The sequence below is a fragment of the Lytechinus variegatus genome, chromosome 2, assembly GCF_018143015.1.
Source record: "Lytechinus variegatus isolate NC3 chromosome 2, Lvar_3.0, whole genome shotgun sequence".
Lineage (NCBI taxonomy): Eukaryota > Metazoa > Echinodermata > Echinoidea > Temnopleuroida > Toxopneustidae > Lytechinus > Lytechinus variegatus.
In genome coordinates this window covers 49600808-49628802 of record NC_054741.1, presented here as the reverse complement: position 1 = coordinate 49628802, position 27995 = coordinate 49600808, and the positions used below count along the sequence as shown (strand labels likewise).

Genomic DNA, 27995 nt, shown 5'->3' with positions numbered 1-27995 from the left:
TCTAAGCTGCCTTTTCCAAAAAAGTTCCTTGGGAAACCCATAGCTTACAAATCAAGACGCAGAGCTTTTTTACACCTCTAGCAGACGATAACAATACAAACATAATGTCAGCAATGTCCGATGTCAGTCATGTAGGCAAAAATAGTTCGTTGACAGATACTGTAGTGAGAATGAGCAAGACCAGCTGCTCATATTGGACTCTGCTGTTGCTGGAGTCTACGGAGGGCCGCTTCCAACGCTGCTGCCCTAACCCTCTGCCTATCATCACCCACTCTGTTATCCTCTGTAGCACGGTAATACAGAAGAGGTTGATTCCTGGGTGGTGGCTGGACAGAGGTACCTTGAGAGGTCTCCTGGCTTCCTGAATGCATCGAGGATGTCGAAGGTTGCGAGTGTGATGCGCCTTGTGGTGTCTCCGATGTGGATTCTCTCAACTGCTTTTCTTGAAATTTCCTGTAAAAAAAAAAGAAAAATGCAGGAAAATAATGCATGTGATCTATGTTCATAAACAAAGATCTTGATAGAAAGTAAGAAAAAAAAATTGTAACTGAATAATTCAATAAATCATATATTTGCAGTTAAATGGCTACACACCTTAAACCATAAAAGCACAGTAACAACAATTGAGCTTATAACAAAGTATTATCTACTGATTTGACATATATGTACAGATTAAAAAAATAATATTGTCCCTCAAAAAGTAAAATGAAAAATATCAGAACCTTGAGAAAACAGTGTCATGTTCTTGCCTCCTTTCTGTGTTTGCAAATATATTTATCCTGTTCCTTTATTAGTTTCATTTCCATCATATTGATATCTATCCTTCTCTCCTCCTATACTCTTCTTCCTTTCCCCTTGCTACTCATCTTCCTGAACTGTTTAAGTCACCCTCTCGCTCAAGGTTTCCCTTTAAAGGTCAAGTCCACCTCAGAAAAATGTTGATTTGAATCAATTGAGAAAAATCAGACAAGCTTAATGCTGAGAATTTCATCAAAATTGGATGTAAAATAAGAAAGTTAAGACATTTCAAAATTTCGCTTATTTTTCACAAAATAGTTAAATAAACGAGTCAGTTACATGCAAATGAGAAGAGTCGATGATGTCGCTCACTCTTTATTTCTTTTGTTTTTTTTATTGTATGAATGATACAATACTTCAATTTTTACAGATTTGACAATAAGTACAAACTTGACTGAACCATAAAATGTTAAATAGTGGTAATTCCAAATGTTCAGGGAGAAATAAGACTTTGTTTCAAAGGACAATGGGGAGAAAATTAGATTATTTCTTATTCATATAATAAAATACAAAAGAAATAGTGATGTCATCAGTTCCCTCGTTTGCATACCAACCAAGCTGTGCATATAACTGTTTTATGAAATGAAGCAAAACTTTAAAATGTCCTGACTTTCTTATTTTACATCCAATTTTGATGAAATTATCAGCTTTATACTTGTTGGAATTTTCTCTTTTTATTCAAATCAAGTTTTTGTTCGGGTGGACTTGTCCTTTAACCCTATCTAGGCCGGGGGGGGGGGGGGGGCTGCTCGGAGGCTCCCCTCAACGAGTCGCACAATATTTCCCCTGCGAAATTTTTTGACTGTGCAGCCCACTGACTATTTACTTTCAAATCTTGCGCATCTTTTGAGACCAAATTTGCGACAACCGGGTATGCGGTTCCGAAATTATGCAACGTTATGTAAGTGCATGTCAGACCAAAAATTACTCAAAACGTGATTTCGTGTACAAAGTCAATGTAAATTGTGTTTTCAACCAAAAATCATAAATGTATGATTATTTTTAATTTTGCTGGTCTAAATGTATTTATTTTATGCTGTTTATGATCTTACAAGAGTCCCCAACAAATTTCATTGAAAAAACAATGAAAAACAAAGAAATACATAAGAAATTGCAAAAAACAATATAATACATAAGAAATTGATCTGATATCACAATTTTTTCATGTAGACTTGCTAAGAACACCACAAAGTTTCTATGCTAAAAATTAAAATGTTTGGAGCTTTATGTATGGAGTTAGAGGAAAACGTATGATTATGCATACTACTTATGCATAAATTAGCATAATGACTTAATTACAATTTGCATGAAATAAATTACTATACAATTTCGTAGATTATATCGCAGACAACCTGCGTGCCAATTTTTGGCGCGATCGCACGGTCGACGGCAGAGATCTCAAGGGGGGGGCCTGGGAGGCCCCCCCTGGCCATATGAACTCCCAAAATACCCCGGCCTAGAAAGGGTTAATACAGAATCCAGTAGTCACAAGGGTCCAGTGACACAAAGGTTAGTGATTGATTGTTCACTTGGTTTTCATGACTGATTGTACATTGCAGTCAATACAATCAATTGTCAAGATATTCTTCTATGATGATTAAGTAAGCTTTGTGTTACAGACCCCAGGTTGTAACGCTTTCTCACCTTCTGGCCTGCTGTAAGAGCTTCTCTTTCCGCTGCCGGAGGATTGTTTCTCTTTCTGAAGAAGACTTTGAGAATCGACTGGAATAACTTGGGAAGCCGCTACTGAGATCTGGATCTTGCGTTCCTGGAGCAGAGTTAGATGTCCTGTTGAAATAGATCATACAGAAAATCAATCTTTATTGTACAGCAAAAAGCAATGACAAAAAAAATCAAATGCCCTTGGATTATCTTGGCTCCGGCAGTTTGGGAAGTGGAGCAATAAAGGGAAAATACTTGCTGGATGTAAACAAAGGTTCATTCATTTATGAAATAAATACTAATAAATAATATAGGATTTGTATAGCACACGTATCCACCTCGCTCATAGCGCTCCTATATTACCCCGGCTTTGCTTGTCTACCGATTCTGGTGCACACAGCTTTTTGAGGAATTACTTCCTGCCTGTACCCATTTACCTCACCTGGGTCGGGTGCAGCACAGTGTGGATAAATTTCTTGCTGAAGGAAAACACACTATGGCTAGGATTCGAACCCACGACCCTTTGTTTGAAAGGGTCAGAACCACTAGACCACGATGCACCCACACAAATGGTCTGACGTACCCTGAGTCTGGTCTAGTCCAATTAGCAGCATTGTCCTCTGTTCCTTCCATCCCTCTGGTGATTTCAATAGAACCCTCCTCTTCTCTAGGATGCTGCCTTGCTTGTCTGTAGAGCAATCCCCTGCCTTCATCCTCTTCTTGGTTTGGTTGGAAGGCTTGGAAGTTTCCTGGAGGTACTTGATCAGGCTGGTCTCCAGCATCAGGGTTGTTATCGCCGACCATCCCCATCGTGGCCTACCAAAGAAACATTTCATAGGGGAAAATAAATGTGATGTATTAAAACTGTTAGTTATATCAGGACAAGGTTGAACACCAAGATGTGTTTGATCTGACTGGTCTCCAGTATCGGGATCGTTATCACTGACCAACCCCCATTGTGGCCCACCAAAAACATTTCAGAGGGGAAAATAAACATCATAACAAGGTTGAACACCAAGAATTGTTCGCTCTAATCGGTCTCCAGCATCAGGAATGTTGACACAAACCATTCCCTTAGTTGTCTACCAAAGACAAATCAAACGGGAAAATAAATATTGGTTTATTGTATCTACATATATCATAATAAAAAAGTTATTATCTATTCTACATCTCAGAATGGAACAGAGAATCTCTGGTAGCTTTTTATTTTGACCACGGCCACATGATAAGTCCCAATTTATAATTCCCCGACACACTTTCATGAGGTATTTGTCTGATACAACTTTAAAGGAGGAGTAATAGCTCAGGTGGTACAGCAGGAGTCATATGGAGCATTGCAAGAATACATGCAATCAATTTCAAGTCAAATTTTAGGTCATAAAATCAATCACAAGACTTTGATTACTCGCAAATTTGCAATCGACTGCTGGTCTGCTTCTTGCATCAACAAGTATAAGTTGATTTATTTTAGTTAAAATTGATTTATCATTTGTAAATTTTGCATCTGACATTTGCAATTGATTGCAAATATTTTCTTGTAACCCTCATAATCTGGCAACCAAAATCAGAATCTTTACAGATTCACATTTTCAGGTCCAACAAACAATCTGTTAGCCTGCAGTCCAAGCAGTTATAATGCAAAGCTAAAAGTTCTTCAATTCTTCATGAATGAGCGAAAGCTCCACACCTCCTGCCTAATAAGATGCTGATCTGAATAAATTGAATAGACTTACCACTCTGCCATCTAGTATGTTATCCACTGTCACTTCAATTGATCTGGTAACACGGAGGTCCTCAAGGATGGCTCTCATGGGAACATTAGGAAACATCTGGCTCACTTGTCTTGCCTATAAAAAAATACACCCCACAAAAAAGCAATTTCATATCAAATATGGTGTTTCTCTTAAATGCTTATTATCAGATAGGCAAAAACAATTTACATCACAGAAACTAAGAACAAAATATAAAACAAACTGAAGGTATTAAAGAGTAACACAAACAAACTACATGTCTTGCAAAGTTGATTTCAGTTTTATAGCTACACTGGTCAGGCCCAACCTGTGCCAAAGATATCTGACCACCAGTCATCATGATAAACGCTGATTCCGACCAGCACTAATTTCAGATGAAATGTGTTTCAAACACAACTCCTTGCAAAGAAGAATTGTACTTTTGTTAATTTGTTTTTAATCATCTTTCTTTGCAAGATTTACTAAGACCATTAATATATATTTTAATGTGATATTTATTTTCAAATGATGCTAATTCACTTTTAGCTTTACCTTTAGATAACTAACTCGGCCTGAAAAAGGTGTATTGCCATGAAATTGCGACCATCATTCAGAGGTCTATAGCTTAAAGCTTGAACACTGGTTGATTTTGTGATAAATTGCAGTGAGCCTTATGTTAAAGCATCATAACATTTTTGGCCAGTCTTTTTAGGGTTAAGATTCCAAGTTCAATTCATACAAGTGGCTGAAGGGGATTTTTTGAATGGTAATCAATTTAAAATTTCTTGAAAAATTATCATTATCATTATTCATTATTAGCATAACTCACCATATTATCCAGCTGTGAGGTATGAGCAGCTTGAGGGCCTACTACATGAGCATGGGTCACTTCTACTGAGAAACTGGGCAGCCAGCTGAATATACGGGATCCTGTAAAGGGAAATTAGAATAGATATTAGATTAATCATCCATCTATCGAGGCATTTAACAGAGGCTGGGAGAGATGAATTTGATGCTTTAGATGCTTTATCTATGAACATCTGACATGTTTATCACCATTACCAAGACATCCTCACCATCAAAATTAAAATCATCATCACCATCACCACCAATATCACCACTATCATCACCACCATCATCATCATCATCATCATCATCACCACTATCATCACCATCACCATTATCATGACCATGACAATTACCATTACTATGACCCTACCAAATACCAAAATCATCACCATAAAATCACTATTAGCATTACAATGATCATACTCCGTATCATCATCATCATGACATACTTGATATGGTCATCAACTTTTCATTTCATCAAACATTTAAAGTTATTTTAAGGTTAATATGACAGGTTCGTGTCATGTTTTAAGTCACTTCCTCAAAGACATTTAGGGTATCTGAGGAACATAAACTGTTGAAAATAAAAACAGAAACCCATACTCACCATCGAAATGAAAGAAGTGATTTCTGAGAGGTTGGTTAGGCCTTGCCTCTCCCCCTCCCATCATAGCAGCTGGGTTAGGTCTGACACCATGACCAGGTGGAGTGGGCCCCCTCCCCGGGGTAGGACGGGATGGGGTAGTTTGGATGGTAAGAGATTGGCGGCAGGTTGGACAAGATGTCTCATGCTCCAACCAAGAACGCAGACAGGCACTGTTGGGATAAATGGGAATAACTTCACAATCATCAAGAGTAAAATATAATATAAATCTGCTATCAATTTTCTCGAAATGGATTCTCTACTTACATGTTTTAACCCTTTACATGTAACAATACAAAAACAAACAAGCCTCCACCTCCACCAACTGAGTCACGTTCATCTTTTCTTCCTAGCACACAATGGGTGATTTCATGTAGTGTTGAAATCCGGTGTTGGTGTTGTGACAACACCAACACTAGCTACAACACAGTACTTGAAATCAGGCTGGTGTTGGGATTGACCTCGGAAAATCTGACATATTTCCAGCAGTTCGTGTTGAAGGCTGGTGTTGAGTGTCGTCTGCTGAACCCAGCATTGCGACTGGTGTTGATGATCTACATGTAATGTCCCCATTGACCAACATCAACCCCCAGGAATTGGGAAGATCGTGATTTCAAGTTTGGTGGAGGTGCTGTCAATCTCAAGCTCGCGAACAGGTGGCATTCTGTACAATGAGAATTTAATGCAATTTCTCCCCGATTACACTTTCGTAGTTGAGACTTCTCCGTTAAGTTGAGATGATTTAGCAACGCAGCGCAGAGGCGTGACGTCATGAGCTATCGATAACTCAATCAGTATCGTTCCTCTGAACCCATCTCGGTTCAGTGGCTTTTTTAAGGCACCTAACACCATCACACCGAACACCATACTTGATATCACCCAGTAGTTCTTCAACTTCTTTACTGGGTGAAGGCAGTGACAACTAGTCATAACCTCTGTGATCTTTGACCTTGTGACCCCCCAAAAGACACCAGATCACTGTCACTCCGAAATGCACACATGAGCCATGTTTGAAATTCATCAATCAAAGTGGTTCAAAAGGCATCATGAGAATGATCCCATCTTTATGTATGTAATGAACTGTGATTTTTGACCTTTATATGCAGAAATCAAATCAAATCAAATCATTGCATCTCCCATATTATGCAAAACGAGCCATTTTCATGTCTACAATAACCTCCTTCAACATTGTAACCCTAAATTCTGATCAGATCATCTCAACTCCAATATGCAAACATGTGTCATGTTTAAAGTTTATTCATCCATCAAACTGTTCTTCCAAAAGGGACCGACAACACAAAACATGCCTTAATCAACCAACTATGGTGGATGGAAGCATACAAACACCAGAAAATAAATACTTGTTTTGTCAAAAATTGATACAATAGATGAGTGACTTACTCATGAAAGAGATGATTACATGGAAGCTTCCTGGCTCCTTTCAATTCTTCCCAACAAATAGCACAATCATCATTGTTTGCTATCAGCTCCTCTTCAGTAGCTCGGGGAAACCTTTCACAAAGAAAAAAAAGAAACCACTTAAAACATCGCAAGGACCAATGTAAGTATCGGGATCTAAACACCAAATAGTTATCAAAATTGTGCATATCTTGCCAAAAGTTGAGGTTTACACTTCATGTAGACCTAATCATATCAAAGAAGATCTGTATAATAGCAATTGTAAATATGATGCAAAGGGAAGGGTTCGAAATAATAATACGCTGTAATGACAGGGAGAAATGAGGTGTATGAATGATCTGTATTATACATTAACATGAAAAGAACTAAGATCCATTAAGGAAGTCATTCATCCCTAATCATTAGTCACTTGATGTGTTCAATTTCTCACATAGCATTTTACATTCTTGAATTAAAATACCATGAACATGCATAAAAAATTACAAAGCTATCCTACAGAAATTAACAGTGAAAATTACTGAAATAAACATATATATATTAGATAGCCAAGACAGATAGCCAAGCGCGATTGGTCCATAGCGCGTCACGTGATATGATCGAAATCAATGTATTTTCCCAGCTGGTCCACCTTCGATGAATATATTGACCAACCGGTCCATGAATATATTTTTCTATGTGTATGGCGCCCTCTTGTGGATTAGATGTTACCATGCATTATTGGCCTGCCTTGGGTCCTGGACCTGGACTGGGCTCGAACTTAGATTTAGATCTAGGGCTAGGCCTAAACAAAGTTGATTTGATTAGAAAAGGGTCATTCACTGCGTTAGACTAACGTTACTTAGATATCTATAGATCAAGATCTAACGTTAGATCTATACCAGTTCAATCAATTACTGTGAATATCATAAACATGCTGCATGCATCGTTAGGCCTAACTTTATCTTCATCATTAGAGGCTATCTAATATAACAGATATTGACTGATGGGATGTGTAAAAAAAAAATTCTTTGGACCACCTAAAGGATTAATATTTTCCCTCAGCGCTGTGCGCTTCTGGAAAATATAACCCCTTGGGAAAATATAAATCCGGCGGTCCAAAGAATATTTATATTACACACCCCATCAGTCAATATCTGTATAATATTTTGGTTTTAAAGAGGTTTTAGCATTGCTTAGTCACCTTGCTTCCATGTTAGCAACCACTCTCCTGTAGTTCCTGTGTCTCTGGACTCTCCGTTGGATCTCATAATACAGATGTCTTAGCTGCATACAGATCAACAAGCTGGCCATGCTCAGGAATACATTCACCCACAACTACAAACAGATAAACAAAGTTCAAAATTTCACATTTTTAATGTTTATCAAGCACAGGTTTGTCAATTATCAATCACCAGACCCAAAATTACCTCCTTTGAATTCCATTATGCAGAGTAAAATAATGAAGGCAAAGTTAATGAATATGATAATGAAGCCTTAGTGAAATAATTAAAGCCACTTCTCACTCTCATATCTCTCTTTCTCGCCTTTCAATTTTGGTCTCAATACTAATGACATGGTGAACCCAAAGGAACTTTAATTTCAATTAACCCTAAAAAGACTGGGGGCTGATTCAGCCCCCCCCCGTCATTTTTCGCAATAAATCCGCCACGCAATTTTTTTTTACCGCGTCGCTGTCTGACTTTTTACTTTCAAGTCTCGCGCAATTTACTTGGGGGGAGCTGAATCAGCTCCCCCCCCCAGTCTTCTTAGGTGTCAAAATAGCCCAGTCTATTTAGGGTTAAAACTCTAGTCCATAAGTTGTGGTGTAACTATGGCTAGACAATTGTGGCACAAATCTCTATAAAGTAAATGTTCAATTTATCTACTTATTTTACAATAAAAACATTTCTTAACTGTCTGGGAATGACAAATAAAGTATTTCTATTCATCATGAAAGCAAGGGGAAACAAAACATTACACATATGAAATGTACGCTAAGAACAGAGTTAGACCGTGTTAAACCCTACTTCATAATACAGGCCAACGCCTCTTCTAAATGATGAAACCCCCATCATCTCATTATGCCAAAGTCTTTAAACAGTAATTTGTTTAGCACATTATGAAACCTACATGTACATATAATAATTACTCCAATAAAGGAAAGTGTTTACTCACTAGCATGTGAAGATGGTGCACAAAATCCAGGGTAAGTGTGATGAGTTCCAGGACCAGTTCTGTATGGTATATAATACTGCCTCTATTCTCCCAGACTCCTTCATGGTGCAAGTCATACAGGTGAATAGCATATCTAGACAGTACAACAAGTTACACAGGTGAATAGCATGAAGAGAATAGCACCATTATATCTTCCTGTCATTAGGGATATCCACACAGAAACAACCTAAGGTCATTACTCTGAAAGAATAAGATATTCAACTCAAACAATGCCAAGAATGATGATATATGATATTTTGGCCCAAATTTGCGCAGAGGCTTAAACCAGAACGGGCACAAAATCATGGACAATGCAGATTTTCGTACATTGAGAAATGTCCAATAATCGATACTTCTGCTAAATACATGCTAAATTAAGCACAATTATTCATGGAATCTATACAGTACATGGTTTTGAACCCCCTCCTGGTTCAGCCCTCTTTTGTAAATTTGAGCCTTACTAGTACAGAAGATGTTGATCAGAGTGGTAGTACAGAATCGCTATACATGTAGGAGTTGATCTGTTGTCTTATTGTGAGACAACAGATCAACTCCAACAGTGATTGAGTTTTAATGTTTTAATTTTGAATGTTTTTTTTAATTGTTTAAAACTTTAAATTTCCATGATTCACTGTGACCTGTGTTGAAAATAAAAAACCCACAAAAGTATTCTTTCTTAGCAAGTAATATTTTATGGACAAGACTCTTATCTGCATTAATGAGAAAGCTTGTTTCAGAGAAGATGAAATGGTCTTTATAAACATGTGGTCACTAATAACAGGTTTAAATGTACTACTTCGGGAAGGGTAAATTATCAATAAACATCCAATATCAGTGATTATAATTACAACTTTTGACTCAGATACTAACAAAATTCATGAATTGAAAGAAGATTATTTTTTGACAATCTTTTAACTGAGATCCAGAACTCTGATTATATGTTGCACAATTTAAACAAAGACTAAAAAATGTCCTATGTGTATAAACTTGTACTTCTGAATGCATAAAGCAGAAAAAAAGATATACACCATAGAGAAAAATATCTAGTCATTTAAATGATTTGTACAACAGAGAGGAAAGATCAATAATGGGTAATTGTATTCACTCATAAGCATTTTACATAACTACTAATACTCAACAGGAAATAAAAGGCTACAAAATGCTGATACAATTAAGAGCGGAATAGAAGATAGCTGATTGATACAAATAAAACTGGTACATACCTTGCAAGGACAAAGATTGCCCGGATGCCAACCAAAATGCACTAAAAATAGGGATGAGAGGAAAACCAAAGATAATTTTGTTATTGTTAACTGAAAGTCTAACATTCTTAACAGAAATAAAAACTTGATTCCAAGTACCAAACTAAAAAATGTTAAAGGACAAGTCCACCCCAGCAAATAGTTGATTTTAATAAACTGAGAAAAATCCAACAAGCATAACACTGAAAATTTCATCAAAATCGGATTTAAAATAAGGAAGTTATTGCATATTAAAATTTCGCTTAACTTCACAAAACAGTTTTTTTTTTGCACATCCTGGTCCCAGATCAGTATGCAAATGAGAATGATGACGTCATCCACTCACTATTTCTTTGTATGTTATTATATGAAATATTCTAATTTTTCCTATTTGCCAAGTGAAACAACAATTAATTCCTCGCTAAACATGTTGAATTAGCATCGTTTTATACTATATAATTCAGTCAAGTTGGCCCTTATTGTCAAATTTGTAAAAAATGAAGAAATGTACAAGTCAAACAATAACAAAAGGAATAGTGAGTGAGGGTCATCATCATCTGTCTCATTCGCACGTCACTGAGTTATGCATATCTCTATTTTGTGGAATATAAGCAAAACTTTATTTTATATCCGATTTTCAGTGTTAAACAATCTTGATTTTTCTCTATTTATTCCAATCTATATATTTGTGGAGTGGACTTGACCTTTAAGGAATCTTAATCCATTCCTATATTTGATTATCCATTTTTTAAAAGTAAAGATGGATCAGGACATATCTGTAGCACATAAAAGCCTGTCACACTTGTTTGGAATCAGCATAAATCAAGCAGAATCAAATGGAATGAAAAAAAGTTTGGAAAATTTGCGGGGATCCAAATTCAAATACAGCAAATTGACCAGGCTACTTACATGTATGATACACTTGTCACATGGAAGGCAAAATGAGCCGTAATGGAGTGAGATTGAATATTTGTGCCACGTTCTTGGATATTTGAGGGGAATTCTAAATTGCTGACTGCATTCTGAGTAAATATGAAATAAGTGGACCAATTGTTGTTGCTGCCCTGAATATTTGTGTCATGTTCATCACTTTCGAGATGCATGCAAAGAGGGAAGAATGCCGAACGGTGTTCGTGGACAACACTCAGTCATTTTATTCTGGCCAATTCTGCTTGATTCAGAATAAGTATGATAGGGTCTTATTTTATTTTATATTACCATGATTTTTCACTGGATAGTACATAATACAAAATCTGAGAACATGCACTTTCCATGAAATTCTATGAAATATGTCTACTCCCCAATTCAGTGAAACATTTCAGTTTTTTTTTTATATGATATCGTGGAAAACAGGGGACAAAGTAAACTATTTGATATCTCACCTCAGCCAGCATAAAGAAGAGTAGATTCCAATCTAACTCAAAACAGAGATAGAAGCTACCCGCCATCAGAGCACCGGTTACACCCAAGATGAGAAACAATAGAGTTATCACCAAACCGTGCGTCTTGATGGAGGTCGTAGGAGAGAACGCAAGCTGTGGGATGGAAAATAACAAAAGATAGTCAGGCAAGTTTGTTTTATGGTAGGTTCCCACTGCCAATGCATTTACTTGATTAGGAGCCTGTAACAAAAAGCATAGCGATTGATCATAGAATTGATTTCCATGCTTAATTGATTGCACATAATGATCAATGTAAACAGAGGGCAAAAATCAGCCTTGCCATCAAACGCTAAACTTTGTGCTACGTGCCCCCAGGTCTGATCAGATAGACCTTAATTATCCTTGAAGTGCTGGAACATGCTTAGAAATAAGAAATAAACAAAAGTGAGATGAATTACGTGGACAGTTTATTTATAGTGGAAATATAATATTTAAAATGCAAACAGAGAATATGAGATATAAATTTGGTTACAAGTATATTCATAGTTTTTACGAGTATAAAAAGGAATGGCTACTGGGCTAGTGCAATGAGCGTCTTTGGAGGATTTTTTTGTAGACCAGAGTTAGACCACGGTCTAAATTAAACCCGATTTCAGAATACGGGCCATAGTGTTTAAGACTACAAGGATGGGGATCATGTTCTATAGCTTCTGCAAACTTGAATGGACCCAGACGCTCAATTAAAAGCAACAAAATTAGTAATCATCACAACTAAATAGTAATCATCACAATTGAATATCCTTGCCCCACATTATGCATCAATGTGTTTTTGATTCATCTTTTTCTGCTATGATTTCTAACATTTTGCTAGATCTCCCTAAGATCTACTTGTTGATAGTTCATTAATCAGGGTCTGGACCTGCACTTCTGGGGACTGTTTCATGAAACAATTAGTCTGGGATTTACACTGAAAAATGTTACAAGCTACTGAAATCACTGTATCTGATTGGCTTTGAATACACTTACTGTAAAATAAAAGACAAAATGAAATACTTATCTGGGGTCCGTTGCAGAAAGAGTTGCGTTTAAACGCAAGTCAAAAAATCAAACGCAAGTCAAAAAATCAATCACAAGTCCCAAATGCGCACTGTTGATTGGCTGAAAATGAAGTTGCGCATGATTTTTAGAGTTGCGTTTGATTGCAACTCTTTCTGCAACGGGCCCCAGATAACTCATTATCAAAACAAAATGGCTCTCTACTCACATATTCAAACCTGTCCTTGGAAAGTTGGGCAAAGCCATGAAGGAAAGCCAAAATAGCAAACCATCCAACCCAGAGAACCAACTCCTCTAGGGTCTGAACATTGAGTACACCAAACACCACTATGAGCTTGTAGAAAGAGAAGTTCCACAACTTGTCTCGGAGATGCTAGAAAGAAACATGTAAGGTACAAAATCATGAAAGGATAATGTTGAAAACATTATAGGGCACATATATTTTATAACATTATAAACCAGTTCTTAGTTACTTCATGGAAAATTTTGGTCAAATGACCTTTCATTTCTTTCACTATGATAGGCAGATTTCAAAGCAAGATATTACGTAAGCATGCCTTACATAGCAAGATGAAGAAATTGAATAGACCAGGTGACTAGAATAGCACAACAATTCACATTCTATGAAGGTATTTGTTGCATTTCTACTTTGAATGCATATTATAGCATGTTGTACAATGTAATTGGTAAACTGCGAAATATCAGTGTTCGTGGAGGCATTGTTTTTTTTAGGGATGTTGATGAAAAACAATTCTAAAGAATATATCAAGGCATCTACATGTAAGTTGGTGCTTAACGCATCAAATTTTAAACCGCCATGTCACTTAAGTACAAATGACCTTCCTCTGATCATGCACAGAATCTTCAGACCATGCGCAGAGTGGAAACGAACTGGCTTATTTGATAAACAAGAAATAGAGTTGACTATAGTGAACAACCATGACCAGTACTTACTTATTCAATTTTCTCAGGTATGTCCCGGAATAACTGAGATATTTCCAAGAGTCAACCTTACTATCGACCCTTTCACCCACTTTAACTTTTATCAATCAATCAATCAATCATGATAGACCAGGGGGCCGTTTCATAAAGCTGTTCGTAAGTTAAGAGCGACTTTAAGAACGACTGGTGAACCTTTCTTACACACTAAACCATCGCCAATGGTTTATACCGTTTACCAAAAGAAATGATCACCAGTCGTTCTCAAAGCCGCTCTTAACTTACGAACAGCTTTATGAAACACCCACCAGGTCCCATTTCATAAAACTTGTTACAATGCAATAACAGATATAAGCTATTGAAATCATTGAATTTGATTGGTTGATGGTAAACTAGTTAGTCGTTATGAAATGGGAAACAGGGCCCGTTGCAGAAAAGTTACCATTATGGTAACTTTACCATCCAACGGTAACTTGCGTGGAATCCTTGATTGGCTGTTGATCAGCATTACCATGGTAGTTACCAGTGGATGGCAGAGTTATCATAACAGAAACTTTTATGCAACAGGGCCCAGATCGCACAAAATCATTTTAATGGTATCTCATGACGTGCAGTGCTTAGAACTTATTATCACGCCTGATATATATCTGTAATCCCAAAACTGACCATTAATTGAAATTTGGGCTCCACAGGGATGGCAAAACATGTAAATGTTGGCTTAATAAACAAAGTCTGAACATCATCCAAAATGACCCTTTTCCTACACAAAAAAGGTGTTTTATTTAGCCAACTATACATGTATGTTGAAAAATTCTTTAGTCTGAAAAGTAACCTTCCTACATGTATTTTGATTGTATGTTTCTATGTTTGGTGTGAAATAGTTACTTTGTTACACTCTTCGTCTTTTTTCTGTCTATAAATTTGCTGATTCCAAAATATTTACCAAATATTAAATGCTTTCTAGTTATAAAAACAAGTTACATGTACATACTGTATAATCCATTTGTCCTGTAAAAGCAGAAATCACTGAATAGTTTTATAAATATTAATAATGATATCAATCACCATGGGAGTTCAAAGATACTTGTAATCATACTTCTAATTTCCATACAATACATACAAGCATTACATGTATGACAGCATGTACTGTCTGTGACTAATGTTTATGACCTCACTCCACTGTCTAATACAAATAAACTGGTATCAGTTACGAAGCATTCATCTGTTTACATAATATGATTATGTGATGTGAAGGTCACAGTGTTTATCTTTGGCCATGAAAAAAACAACTTATATCTACAAATTGGTTATTAATTGAGTAAGAGAAATGTGTACATGCACATTCATGTATGTTGGTACATGTACATGTATGTAGGGGAAGGCGGGGTAAGTTGTGACACTTTTTGCAATTTGCATGTTTAGAATTGATATGATAAATAATATTGTAGAAATAAGTGTGTTGCCTTTAAATTTGATTCTTGGGAAATATTTTTCACTTTACTTTCTACCCCAACACTGAAAGTCACTGTGATCTTTGAATATAAAACCATGTCAAATGGCTCAACTTGCCCCATCTGTGGGGTAAGTTGAGCCACAGAAACTATGTACAAAATGTATGCGAGAAGAACCAACATGTCAATTTTTTAATTTAAAGTCTTAATTTTCACTTGCTAATTCTCTATAAACATCCTCTAAAAGTAAAAGTAACTGTCATGTGAATTAGCTTCTTTCTGCCTGCATATCAATGGTTCCTTAAGGTTTGTTTTGTATTATACATTACCATAAGAATTACCATGGCTCAACTTGCCCCATACTGGCTGGCTCTATATTACCCCAGTCCAAACTTCATGCGATATTATCACATCCACACTTTTCTTATGCATCCATCATGAAAAGGACTATGATGAGAATGAGATTCCATACCTGGACTAACAATATTGTTCTTATTAGGTGGTCTGTCTATGACAGATCACCTATTGTTTTCGTCAGAATTTTCTTTCTTTATTTCTTTATTTCTTTCTTTATTCTTGGCACCTATGTTTGTCGCCAACTTTTCTCAAAATTGGCTGAATCAATTTTGCTGATTTTTTCGTCATATATAGAATCTATCATAGAGACCTCAAAATAAGCTTTTCAAGGTCATATGGTCATGATGACGTCATCTACGCGCCATTTTGTAAAATTCTTCATTTGATCATATCTTCATTATCAATTATCAAAACTTAACAATATTTACATGACATTAACTTCATGTCAAGGGTCAAATGTCAATGTCATCAAAGGTCATGTAGAGGTCATGACGCGCGCGTACGCGTGCGTCAAAGGTAAAAAAATTCTCCAAATGGCCTATAAACGCCTGAACGCAACACATAAACACCGTTTTTTTTACATCATTGCATTGATAATAAAATTTTGAACAATTTGATACCTTGATCAACCTTCTACGACCATTAATAACGAAATTAACACCCGTTAAAGTTTGCAGCACGTGTGCGCGCGAGCTCTCACTATAGGCCATATATGGGCAAAAACATGCCTTTTGAAAATTCACTGTAGCTCTTTAAATAGTCCGTTGACGCCAATTTTTTTTTTCATATATCGATAGAGTATGAGTTGTAGATTTGATTTCATGTCACCAATGTCCCTAAATTATATCGTGACGTCATCAAAATGGCGCCTAAACTAAAAATTTTAATTTTTTTAAAATGACGTCATCAAATTTATGCAAATTTGGTTGTAACTTCTTGAATATAGATCGTTTTTCACCCAGATTTTCATATATTGTAGTTTAGAAGCTACTCTTTCTCGTCATTTATCATGAATTTTCGTTTTGAGAATCGCATCATTGCGTAAAATACCGATGAAAAGAGGCAGTCATTTTTCCTCATTTTGCGTGTAATCTCTATGGGACATGACTTTTTCTCAAAACTAGATTCGACATTCCTCTATTTCGTGAGCCATATCTCCATTTTTTCTTGTCGGTTTTCCCTGAGCTTTTACTAAGTAGTAGCTGAGATCCTACGCTTTCGGAAGTGTGCCCTCCATTTTTTGATCAGATGCCGGGATCATGCTCGTATTTCACTTGCAAAATTGGAATTGTTATTCTCAAATTTGCTTACGTGTAAAGTCTATGGGAAATATGCTAGCTCAATCGGTTAGGCGTCAGACGTGCATCTCATTGCTTTCTCGTGGGCGGAGGTTCGAGTCCTGGGGTAAACAAGATGATTTTTTTTCCATTTTTTTCTCTTTTTACCACCTCGTACATGATCCTTTATGATAATTTAAAGGTACAAAAGTTAAAATTTAGCAAGATAAAACAGATTATAATTACTTTTTTCATATCACATGTATTGTCATACATCAAACAGACCCTTTTCACAGTGCTTTATCATCTCCCGTCTTTCACAAGTATTCCATCCATAATGAGCATTCCATTGTCATCATATTGATCTGCATGAACATAGTGATAGTGATCATGATGGCAATAATAAAGACAGACCACCTAATTCGTCCGCATGACGAATTAAATTCTAGTTTGTTGATTATATTTAAAAACGTGTGTGGGTAGAAACACTGATCTTTTTCATACCCTTTTTTACTTTTTTGCTGAAATTTGTATTTTTCCATATAATAATTTACTTTTTGTTTCAAAGTTGAAAACAATGTGGTGGGTTTAAGGGTCATCAATACATGACACCACTATAATGTCTGACTCATTCATTATTGGCCTGGGGGTGGTGGCTCAACTTACCCCGCCTTCCCCTACATGTAGGTGTCAAAAATGCATTCATTAAACAAATTTGCTTCATATAACAATCAAATGCACTCATCCATATTGATACATACACACTCAAATAACTTCACTGATACACAACTAAACATAATGTACACATATTTGGAAAGAATCAGTTTAAATTCCAAAGTTCACAAACTGCTCTCAATGACTGACAGTTACCGACTTGTTTACTGGCATCTTTTGTTATGCATGTAGAATACATTGTAAGAATGCACATTTAATATCAATCAATGGACATATTCAATGATGAAATTAAGAAAAGGTAAACAATATTCTATCAAAGGAAATTCATAAAGAAAAATATTTGTTGCCAATGTGAGGTAGCTGTCAAAAAATGGAAAATTGTGACATTGCGTAAAAATTATCTGTGAACTTTTTATCTCCATTATACAATTTGGGCCAATTCCTTAATATAATGTAAAAGTATTTAAAAACAAGCTCTATATGAAATTCAAAAGAATTAAAACTATGCATAGCAAGAATTAGAAATAGCATACAAATTATGTGGCATAATAATATTTAATAACGATATCAAATTGCATTTAATTACCATGTAGATGCAAATTAAGTGGCAAACGCACACACATAAAAGTTACTGGCCCGTATTCCGAAGTCAGGTAAACCATGGTCTAACTCTGTGCTAAAATTATAGGAAGCCAAAAGTGTCAAAACTTTTATTAAGTTGTAAGTTTCTTATATTTACTGTGCTCTTTGCTGATTCTTCAATGGTGAAGATAATCATCAACTTATACTTCCTAGACAATTATGAATGATTTGAGAGTCAAATGAGCTGAAATATGATATCTCTACTATTAACGATTTATGTAACAATTGGCTATCCATACTTAAACCACTTCTTTCATCCTGAGTGTAAGTTAAGCCCGACTTCAGAATATGGGCCACTAAGTAGAATGATTGGGAGTAAAACAGCTTACCTGTCTTTCTATGACTCTAAGGTTGCCAAACACAATATACTGGATAGCCTTTCCAAGGAGTATAAGGCAACAAAATGCCATGTTGATTACAACCTGATCAAATAATGATGATGATGTTAATAATGATATTAATAAAATGAAAATGATAATTAAAAAAAAATTAAAACAATGTTTGAATGGGCCTTCTGTATATTTTCACTCTTTACATTCTTCCTAAACACAATTTCTAATCTATTAGAGATCTACACATGTAGATCCAAATCCATAAAGCAGTTTGACATTGTTTTCATACTTGAACTATAAGATGATTAGAACCTTTATGTTTCACAATTCTACATGAATACATAGGACAAAAATACCATATAGGTGTAATTTGTAGTTTGTACCAAATATTTTGTTTATACAATGTAAACAACCCATTAAATTATATAAATTGTACATCAAACATTTTATTGTATATAATTTGCTTATAAAAAGATTATTCAGATGGATTGGTTTACTATGGTAACAAACAAAATCACTGATTTTTACATTTGAATTCTTTTACTGCTGCAAATATTACCACACAGAGCTACTCTTCCTTAATACTCATGACTGACAATATAAACTTATATAACGCTGACTTGTATACTGTACAAACATCTGCAAACAGTTTCTAAGACCTACTGCTTGAAACTTTTAAGATGTACAAAATAAATATTTTTCTTGAGTTTTACATACTATAGATACAAAGAAAACAAATCTAAACTGAAATTGAATGATAGATATTTGAGCTTACCACGACAGAGAGAGAATCCTGAAGCATGAGCTTCATCACCTTGATGACATCACTGTCGTCAGGATGGATACGAAAATCAAATGACAAGTTACGGAAGATCTCTTCTTGGATTTCCTCTGGACTAGGTCTAACGCTTTCCTGGTCCTGGATCTTTTGCATTCCTTCACCACCGTCCAGAGGAGAAACAGGATCCGGACCAGGACTGGATTCTGATCCTGACAGGTACCCATCGTAAGGAGTAGAGCTCGTTGCTGGAGATGAAGCAGGAGAGCCTTTGGGGGGCTGCTCTTGAGAAGATCCAAGTGAAATCCCGTGTCCATTTGGATCCACATCTCTATGTTTCAAACCTTCAAATTCAATCACAGTGTACATCAAATATTAAGGTAACACTGAATCAGGAAATACATGTAATAATAATAATAATGAGACTTGTAAAGCGCCAAATCCACTCTGTAGAGTGCTCAAGGCGCATAAAGATCTAAGAGTTAAATAGCAAAGTTTTTAGAAGATTTTTGAAAGTTTCGACAGAGGTACATTTTTTTAATGTCTTCAGGAAGGCTATTCCACAAAGTGGGGCATGCAATCACCAGTGTAGACACATGAAATCTTCAGAGAATCCATCAAATTTAATTGATTCTCTTTAAAGTATTGAAGATGTACTGTCTTTGTGAACTTATGTGCCACTTCATTATATTTTCAAATTCGTATTTTGCACACAGGAAGATAATACTCGGCATCCGATTCTCTTTTTTTTTATTCTTCCTTCTTCCTTCAAATGAAATCAAAACTTATTGGGCTTGTAACTATGAAACCACACTCTATTATTTCATCTTAACCATTAATATCACCAGTACAAACACATTTCAAATATTAATACTGTATGATTTACAGGGTTCCCAGCTTTAAAAGAAAAGAAATTTCCCTGATTTTTCCCTGATGAAGTTTAAAAATTCCCTGATAATCATTTAAACCATTCTCAATTTTGCATGCTTTCTAAGTTGTTGCAGTGAATTACATGTAACCCCCCCCCCCACCACTAAAACACCACCATAACCAACAAAAATATAACAAGAGTCTGACTTACTACTGTGCTTTTGACTTTTGGGCAGATGAAAATTCCCTGATTTTTTTTCAGATTTCAGGTCTTTTAAAAAAATCAAATTCCCTGATTTTCCCTGATGGGCTGGGAACCCTGCATTTACTACATGAGTGGAAACTGAAAACATTCTATCACATAATGATACTGTACATGTACTGAAAGATTAGTCAAGTCAGATGGGAGAAAAGCAAAAAAAAAAAAATGTAAACAAATATATGATGGAAATGACTCTCACCAAGAAGCTCATCCAGTAGATTGTTAGAACTTTCTCCCTTGACTGGTTCACGACTGACCGGCTCACCGATGGCAGGGGTGACCAGTGACTCCTGGATAGGACTGACATCGGCAGGACCTTTCTCCTTGCCAGCCTGCATGGTTTCTAGTAAAGAGAGACCTTCTCTGGCTTGTAGAAGTGACCAAGCTAAGAACAGGAAGCTGATTGCTACATATGTTTGGAGAGGGGGCATGGGAAGCTGACCAGCTGGAGTAGCAGTAGGCATCCTTGAGTATACCAATTTTTCCTGAAAATTGATGAAAATGGATCCTTCCCTTCTAGAGGACCGATTCCAGTACTTGGGCTTACACTTTTGAGAAGAACACAAGATTGATGAACAGCTAAAGATTCTGAAATAGACAAAGGGGACAGAATGTTTTACATGTATGTTAAAAAGTGAATCGTGAAAATTTTCCAATAAACCATCATGTTAATATTTTGTGGGCTAATAGTACGAAAAAGTGGTATTAGTACATGTAGTTCAAAAAAAGTAGCTCTTGCAGTCAACTGATCTGTGTTTGAGTCTATGCAACACAACACAACATCTTAAAAAGTCTTTAATATATAATTTTTGTAACAGAAAATGTATGAATGATCCATCTTTTAAATAACCTTGGTGTTTATATTTTGTATTCCAACAAGTATTCAAATCTGTTATTTGTGAACATTCTTGTTACATTTGTACAATGTAGACCCTCCGCTGAACAGAAAAATAACAGCTCATGTACATGTACTCTACTTCAAACCATAAAAGCATTTTCAGTACCTCACTTGATAATGAAAAAATAAATCAAATGGGACATGAAAAGAATTGTTGAACAATGTAAATAGGTTGAATATAATTGTGGATTTTTAAACTGATGTCAAAAAAGAAAAAAGAAAGATTTTAAACAATTCCATAGGAACAGCAAATCACATGGTTAGTAAATGTACATTACATGGTAGATGGTATCATTGGCCAACAGGAAAGTGATTTTCCAGCCATTGTTTACACAAGGCAAAACCCTTCACAACATGTACTTGACTCAAGAGATTTGCATGACTAGGATTAGAGGTACGAATATGCGCCACTTTTATTATCCTAGAATCACAGCCTGAAACACGCTTTATAACACGTTTCTGCTGCATTTAATCAAAAGTAAACGTGTTTCAAATCACAAACATGAAACGGGGAGAAATGGGAGTTTGGAAAGATGTTTGAAATTCAGCAGAAACACGTTTCCCACATTAGCTATACACATCTTGAAAACTGAGATTGTGTATAGATCTCTTGCATTCATACCTAGAAGTTGACCTATATTTCCTGGTTCAAACTGCACGCCATCATTCCCACTTGCTAGGAATGGCGTTGGGGAGGTGCCAGGTAAAATCGGCAGAGGTTAAAAATAGCAGTTGAAAATGGCAGAGGTGATAATGACAGAGGTGAAAATGGCAGAGGTAATAATGGCAGAGGTGAAATGGCAAAGGTGAAATGGCAGAGGTTAAAAATGGCAGAGATAATAATGGGAGTGGTGAAATAGCAGAGGTAAAAATTGCCAGGGCTAATGTGTCTTTACAGGGATTTCTTTAAAAATGAACAATACATTATATCTTTGTTAGATGTCAATATCACATTATTTCATGTATATTTCAAACTTCAGCACTTCACCTAGAAATATTACTTTTTAAGGCAAAACGCAATGTTAAATATGGGTGAATTTCCTCTTTGATAAAGAAAGAATTGCAGTTACTTCATACAAATTTCATTTTATTTGTGAAAACTTCAAGTGAAAATGTATTGGACATGACAACGACAATGTTAATGAAATCACATATGGGTCAATCCATGTCAAATCAACCAATTTTCAGGCAATTTGTCACCTGAGTCCCTTTGATTTTCTGTAACTCACATCGGACGTTCCCAAAGTGTCTGACGGAAATATCTGAAATATTTTGCCCCAAGGTCAAACGGTTGTTAAGATATGGCCTCCCTTAGCAACCAATGAGTGGCCAAACAAAATTTTGAGTTTAAATAAAAATTACTTTTTTTTTATTGACTGCTACAGCCAACTTTGATGAGGTAGAGTACTTACATGTATTTTCTCTAAATTGGAAGAATTTTATAGTCTTAACAGTAAACACACAATGTGACCTGAAACTTGCACAGGATGTTTTATGGTTGCTCATATGTCCATGTTTTATGAACTATAGTAGATCCATGTTTAGGGCGCTGTTGTGCTGCTGCCATACATGTACCTCCTGAGTTATATGTTGATTGTGATGTTTTTTTGAGATTTTCTTCACTCTGACTTAGTGTCATGTGGTTTGGGTAGTTGTTGTCAACCTCCTGGACAAATTTGACAGCTGTTCATCATTCTGTATTGGAGTAATATCACTATGTTTTCTGCCCGATCTTGGACTGTTTTACTGGTGTATTTGATGCTCAGTCCCAGTGCAGGGATTACAGTTGAGAGACCTGCTGTTGTTCAATTCACACATTGGACAATAGATGATGGACACATAATGAATACAGTGACAATGGATGAGCGCATGATATCAATGCCTAGTGGTGTCAAGTCTAGCTCCTTTGCCAATGGACATGACAAGCATGTATGTTATACTAAGCAAGCTATTTACTCTCTCCGTCAGAGCCCAGGATCTTGTCATCTATCACCTGATACTTATACTCGTATCAAGGAGTTGGGTATATGTCGAATGAGAGGTAGGAGAGGTGGACGGCATACATGTATTCAAGAAAGGATTGTAAATGGTTGTACAAAGAAGCATGCAGGTACAGTCGAGGGAATGACGACACAATCCCTGTAATTGTGAGCTCTTACAAGAGAAAAGCTACCTCTGATAATCTAGTGCCTGTTAAAAGAGAGAAGTATGATAAACTGAATGTTCATCTATGGAATTGTCATTCACTCAGGAACAAAACATTCCTTCTGACTGATTACATCTTAGAGAACAACGTTGACATCATGTTTCTGACTGAAACATGGTTGAAAAGTGAGGATCCAGTGGTGATCAATGAGAGTACTCCATCAGGCTATACCTTCATGAATGCACCACGTGGAAGAGATGATGCTCATGGTGGAATTGCCGTCATTTACAAAACTCAGCTCAGCCTGTCTGTCATCAAACTTAAACTGAGACATGATACTTATGAGCATATCTGTGTTACTGATCCATCACGGATGGTTTGCTATGTGGTTGTCTACAGACCACCTCCTTCTATGCGGAATTCCCTCAAAACTAGTGAATTCTTTTAATAGCTGATTTTGATGAACTTGTGAAAGAACTTTCTGCAAGTTCGTCCAAAGTCCTCTTACTCGGAGATTTCAATATTCATGTAGACATTCCAAGTAAACCTGAGGCAATGCAGTTTCTCTCATCCCTTGATGAAGCTGGCCTTTGCCAAGTTGGCAATGCCAACACATCCAGGGCCCTACCCACAGGTGCGGTCATACACTTGATCTGATTATTCCTAAGGACAATGATGATTCCTTTGTGAATTCCTGCTGGATTCGAGAGAAGTTATATTCTGATCATCATTTTCTTGGCTGTGTACTTGACGTGGCAAAACCAAAGTTACAGAATGTGACATCTGTTTCCCGTAATTTCCGTAGCCTCAACAAGGATTCTCTATGTTCTGAGATAGCTGAAGCATTTGTGGACTTTCCTTTTCAAGGTACTGCAGATGAACAGGTTACATTTTACAACAATGCAATCTCTACAGTACTGGATACCCTGTGTCCAGCCACCAAAAGGACCCACAAATTTCGTTCTCATCCTCCATGGTATAGTGATGAGATTTATGAAGCGAGACGTACTACATGTAGACGAAGGCTTGAAAAGGTGTGGTCTAAGAATCGCACCACTGATAATCGTCATAAATACCTGAACCAGATCCACACGATAGACAAGCTTGTCAAGCAAGCAAAGTCATCATTCTACAATGACCAATTGAGTGATGCTGATACTAAGAAAATATTTGGCGCTCTGAATGTGCTCTTGGACAGGTCTCCGAAAATCCTTCCGGTACATGCATCTGCTCAAGATCTCTCCAACAGATTTGCCACTCATTTTAGCAGTAAAGTTGCACTGATAAGGGAGGCTTTATTATCAGTTTCTCCCTCAACTGATCCTACTCCGCCTGTTTCGGAAGATCTTCACCCTGGAGAAAATCCTGCCGCAAGTGGAGGAGAGCTATCAGCCTTTGTATCCGCGTCAGCTGATGCCGTCAGGAAGATTATCATGTCATCGCCAAACAAATCTTGCTCACTTGACCCTGTTCCCGTGTGGTTGGTGAAAGAGAATATTGACCATATTATTTTGACCATACTTCACGCTTGTCAGGTGAGTATGCCTTTACACGTAAGATCCTGGGCTCCCGCCCGTGAAGCGGGCGGGAGTTCCCTGGGTTAGCGCATTGCAAGACTTCCATAGCCCCACACACTTTTCCACCAAAACAAGTGTGGAATTCTCTATCACCTCGTACAAAAATCACCCTAGAATTTCACTTTCCTATATTTTATGTGAATTATTAAAGGTATTCTTGGAGGATCTATTTTCTCACTGATACCCCACAGGTAAGTGAATTTCGATTACTTCTTGCTTTTCGGTCAAAATCATACAAATTAATGTCGATATGGCATCGTGTTCATTGGAGTTTGTAGAGTCTAACGCAACGTGTACATACATTTCATTCTCTTGGCCTAATTTCATATGCTCAAAACTTTGCAACATCCGTCCAAAGGGAACTTGAATAGAAAGATGATGAAAAATGGTCAAAAACAAATTTTCAAAGTCTTAACATTATTTCTAAAAAAAATAAAATAAGGTCAAAATAGCTCATTAGTCAGCAGAGGCCTACAGCCAATAATTGGAGACTGTCTCCAATGTGGGAGATTACCTCCAATAGCAGAAACTTTTGTAAAGAATTTAGGTATCCAATTTCAGAGACAGTCTCCAGTTTTGGAGACAAATTTCCTTTGTTTACATTTGCTGCGATAGGATTACCTTGGTGGCAAATTAAAATATGAAATTATAATAAGCAGATTCCTCATGAAAATTTATCCCTTTTCACCGTCTACTTTAAAAATTCACCGTCCACTTTTGTTTTGATAAGGATTTTTGTTGTCGATCACACACAAAACAAATGGGCTTCTGACCTCAGCGAGACAAAATTTTGGGTGGAAAATTAAAATTCATGCCTTTGTTGGTGTTGTTTCTTTTGTCCTTTTGCAAAGGCAAGTCTCCAATGTGGGAGATTGTCTCCCATATTGGAGAGAGTCTCCCATATTGGCCGTGTGCCTCTACTGACTAAACAGTTAGGCTAGGCACAGGCCTCACACATTGTACGAGGTTAGTATGTACTAACCTCGTACAATAGACCGTGTTTGACCCTGGATTTCGAAGTAGTCGGCAAACATCGCTTCATTGCTGAAGTAATATTTGCCGAAGCTCCTTCTCGCTACGCACCGGGGCTCTTGCCGGTAAGTAGCAAGAGTTTGTTGAATATAAAAATAATAATAAAATAATAATCGATAAAAAAAGCACATTTTGCTTACCTCGGCCTCGAAAGTGACTTCGCTTGTCTCTTCCACGGAAATACAAGGAAGCCCGTTGGTGGCGCTAATAATTTCACAACCTTGATTCAGCTCCTCGGTAATTTTATAACTGTATCTAAATTCTTTGAATGCGCAATCCTCATGATTAATTTACTAATTATGGGCACCAATTAATGAAATGCCTTCCAAAAACATAATTAATGATTATTATTGGTGATGATAACACTCATTTGCATTAATTTAAAAAGATGACTGATAAAAAAAAATGAAAATAATATACGTGCCTGGAAAGAAACCAGCAGTACAAGCTTTGACGAACGTCAATAATACGTATACGGTATACCAAAGTCTATACAATGAAAAGATTGGACACTTCACGGACTTTGCGTAATGCCTTGCGTCGATATTCGTGTAAAATAGTGTAGGTGCCTATTCTTTCCCTTGTCATGTCTTTGATATGAATATAAATCGCGCGCCCTCTTCAGGAGAAAATTGATATCAACGCTGACTGATTTCTATCTCCGTAAAATCTTCACTAAAGATCAAGAAAATATACATATTTTTAGAAAGAAACTTCAAGAAGTCACGGAAGGATCTAAATGATTCGGTAAGTGTCATAGCAGGATGTGGAATATTTATTTATACATAATATTTTATGTGGGCAAAAGCCCACTGTATTTTCGAAGTGTAGTGGTGTGTCGCATGCGTATGACTGATAATCCTTCACTCGCGAGACGATATGAACCCATGGGTGGGCTAGGCATAGGCCTAGGCCAAAAATCGATGAGCCCCGGCGTCAGCCTCGGGGGGATTTTGCATTGTTGTTAACCCCCTAATAATCAGTAGAGGCGCTGGTCCAAAAATTGGGATTGTCCCAGAAAACAAGGATATCCTCATAAACCAAGACAAATCATGTCTTGATAAATTGAGACTGTCCTTGTTTATGATGACGGTTTTTTTCACTTCCCCCTACGGGACAAAGACCGCAATTACGGAAAATAAGAGTGCTAAAAATATATTCAGTGACCTTAAATTTTAATTCCCACCAGTTCACTGTCTATTTTTCATGACTTACCGTCTTCCAATAAACTTGTTATGAAACCTGATTTGTTTACATTGACTAGCACACTTGATTGGTGTCGGCACTTGACAGGTGAATGAACTGTCCTAGATTTCTTGTGTGAAGAAATCCTTATAAACTGAGACAGTCCCTGTAAACTGGGACGATCCCAATTTTCTGACCAGCGCCTCTACTATGGTGGCTGCATGATAGCGAGCTGTCGGTGTACGAGGAGAAATAAAAAAAAATGTTAAAAAAACTCCTCGAAACAGACGGCTGCCAGCTGTCTAACAACAGTCAACATGTAGTAAAGTTAGAGTGATCCGGATACAACCTGTCATTGTCAATCAATTCATCTGTTCTGTGTTCATCACTTAGTCTTAGTTTCAATTCAACTTTCATGCCTGTTCACTTACATTTACAATAACTTACCACTGCACTGCCACACCACTTTTCATTTCAGTTTCCTATTTTCAGACTGAGCGAGTTATGACAAAGTCGACGTAAAGTACGGTATAAATGCCCGCAAAAATGTCACAACGCCAACGTAAGAATAGATATCCTAATTGAGAAAACTAGTTACACG

At 36.7% G+C, this 27995-nt stretch overlaps 2 protein-coding genes across 3 annotated transcripts in view; one reads left to right on the top strand and one right to left on the bottom strand.

Moving 5' to 3' along the window:
- Positions 1-2: 2 nt before the first annotated feature.
- Positions 3-27933, bottom strand: LOC121408256 (E3 ubiquitin-protein ligase AMFR-like). 2 transcript variants are annotated; one of them, XM_041599657.1, is made up of 16 exons: positions 27842-27933; positions 20756-21144; positions 19422-19768; positions 18644-18736; positions 13182-13346; positions 11918-12070; positions 10518-10558; positions 9256-9388; positions 8282-8415; positions 7084-7194; positions 5647-5855; positions 5020-5120; positions 4194-4307; positions 3044-3276; positions 2443-2586; positions 3-453 (listed from the first exon to the last, which is right to left on the bottom strand). In XM_041599657.1, the coding sequence occupies exons 2-16, from the start codon at positions 21018-21020 to the stop codon at positions 189-191; spliced, it is 2508 nt and encodes an 835-aa protein (XP_041455591.1). In that variant the 5' UTR covers positions 21021-21144; positions 27842-27933; the 3' UTR covers positions 3-188. The 2 variants fall into 2 exon arrangements, with proteins under 2 accessions (XP_041455591.1, XP_041455592.1); XM_041599658.1 differs by lacking the exon at positions 27842-27933 and adding an exon at positions 27425-27439.
- Positions 23028-27995, top strand: part of LOC121408257 (protein arginine N-methyltransferase 7-like) — a 33750-nt gene continuing 28782 nt past the window's right edge. Inside the window, exon 1 of the mRNA XM_041599660.1 lies at positions 23028-25135. Within this exon, the coding sequence (XP_041455594.1) occupies positions 25034-25135 (102 nt within the window). The 5' untranslated portion in view covers positions 23028-25033. The remainder of the gene's footprint in view (positions 25136-27995) is intronic.

Bases quoted from the DNA above. Each gene is read 5' to 3' on its own strand.
- LOC121408256 (XM_041599657.1), bottom strand. From the start codon at position 21,020: ATGCCTACTGCTACTCCAGCTGGTCAGCTTCCCATGCCCCCTCTCCAA. The intron at 7,195-8,281 runs GTGACTAAGCAA...TCTTTGTGAAAG, and splicing joins GTTGCTAACATGGAAGCAAG to GTTTCCCCGAGCTACTGAAG. The intron at 3,277-4,193 runs GTAAGTCTATTC...TTTCTTTGGTAG, and splicing joins ACATACTAGATGGCAGAGTG to GCCACGATGGGGATGGTCGG.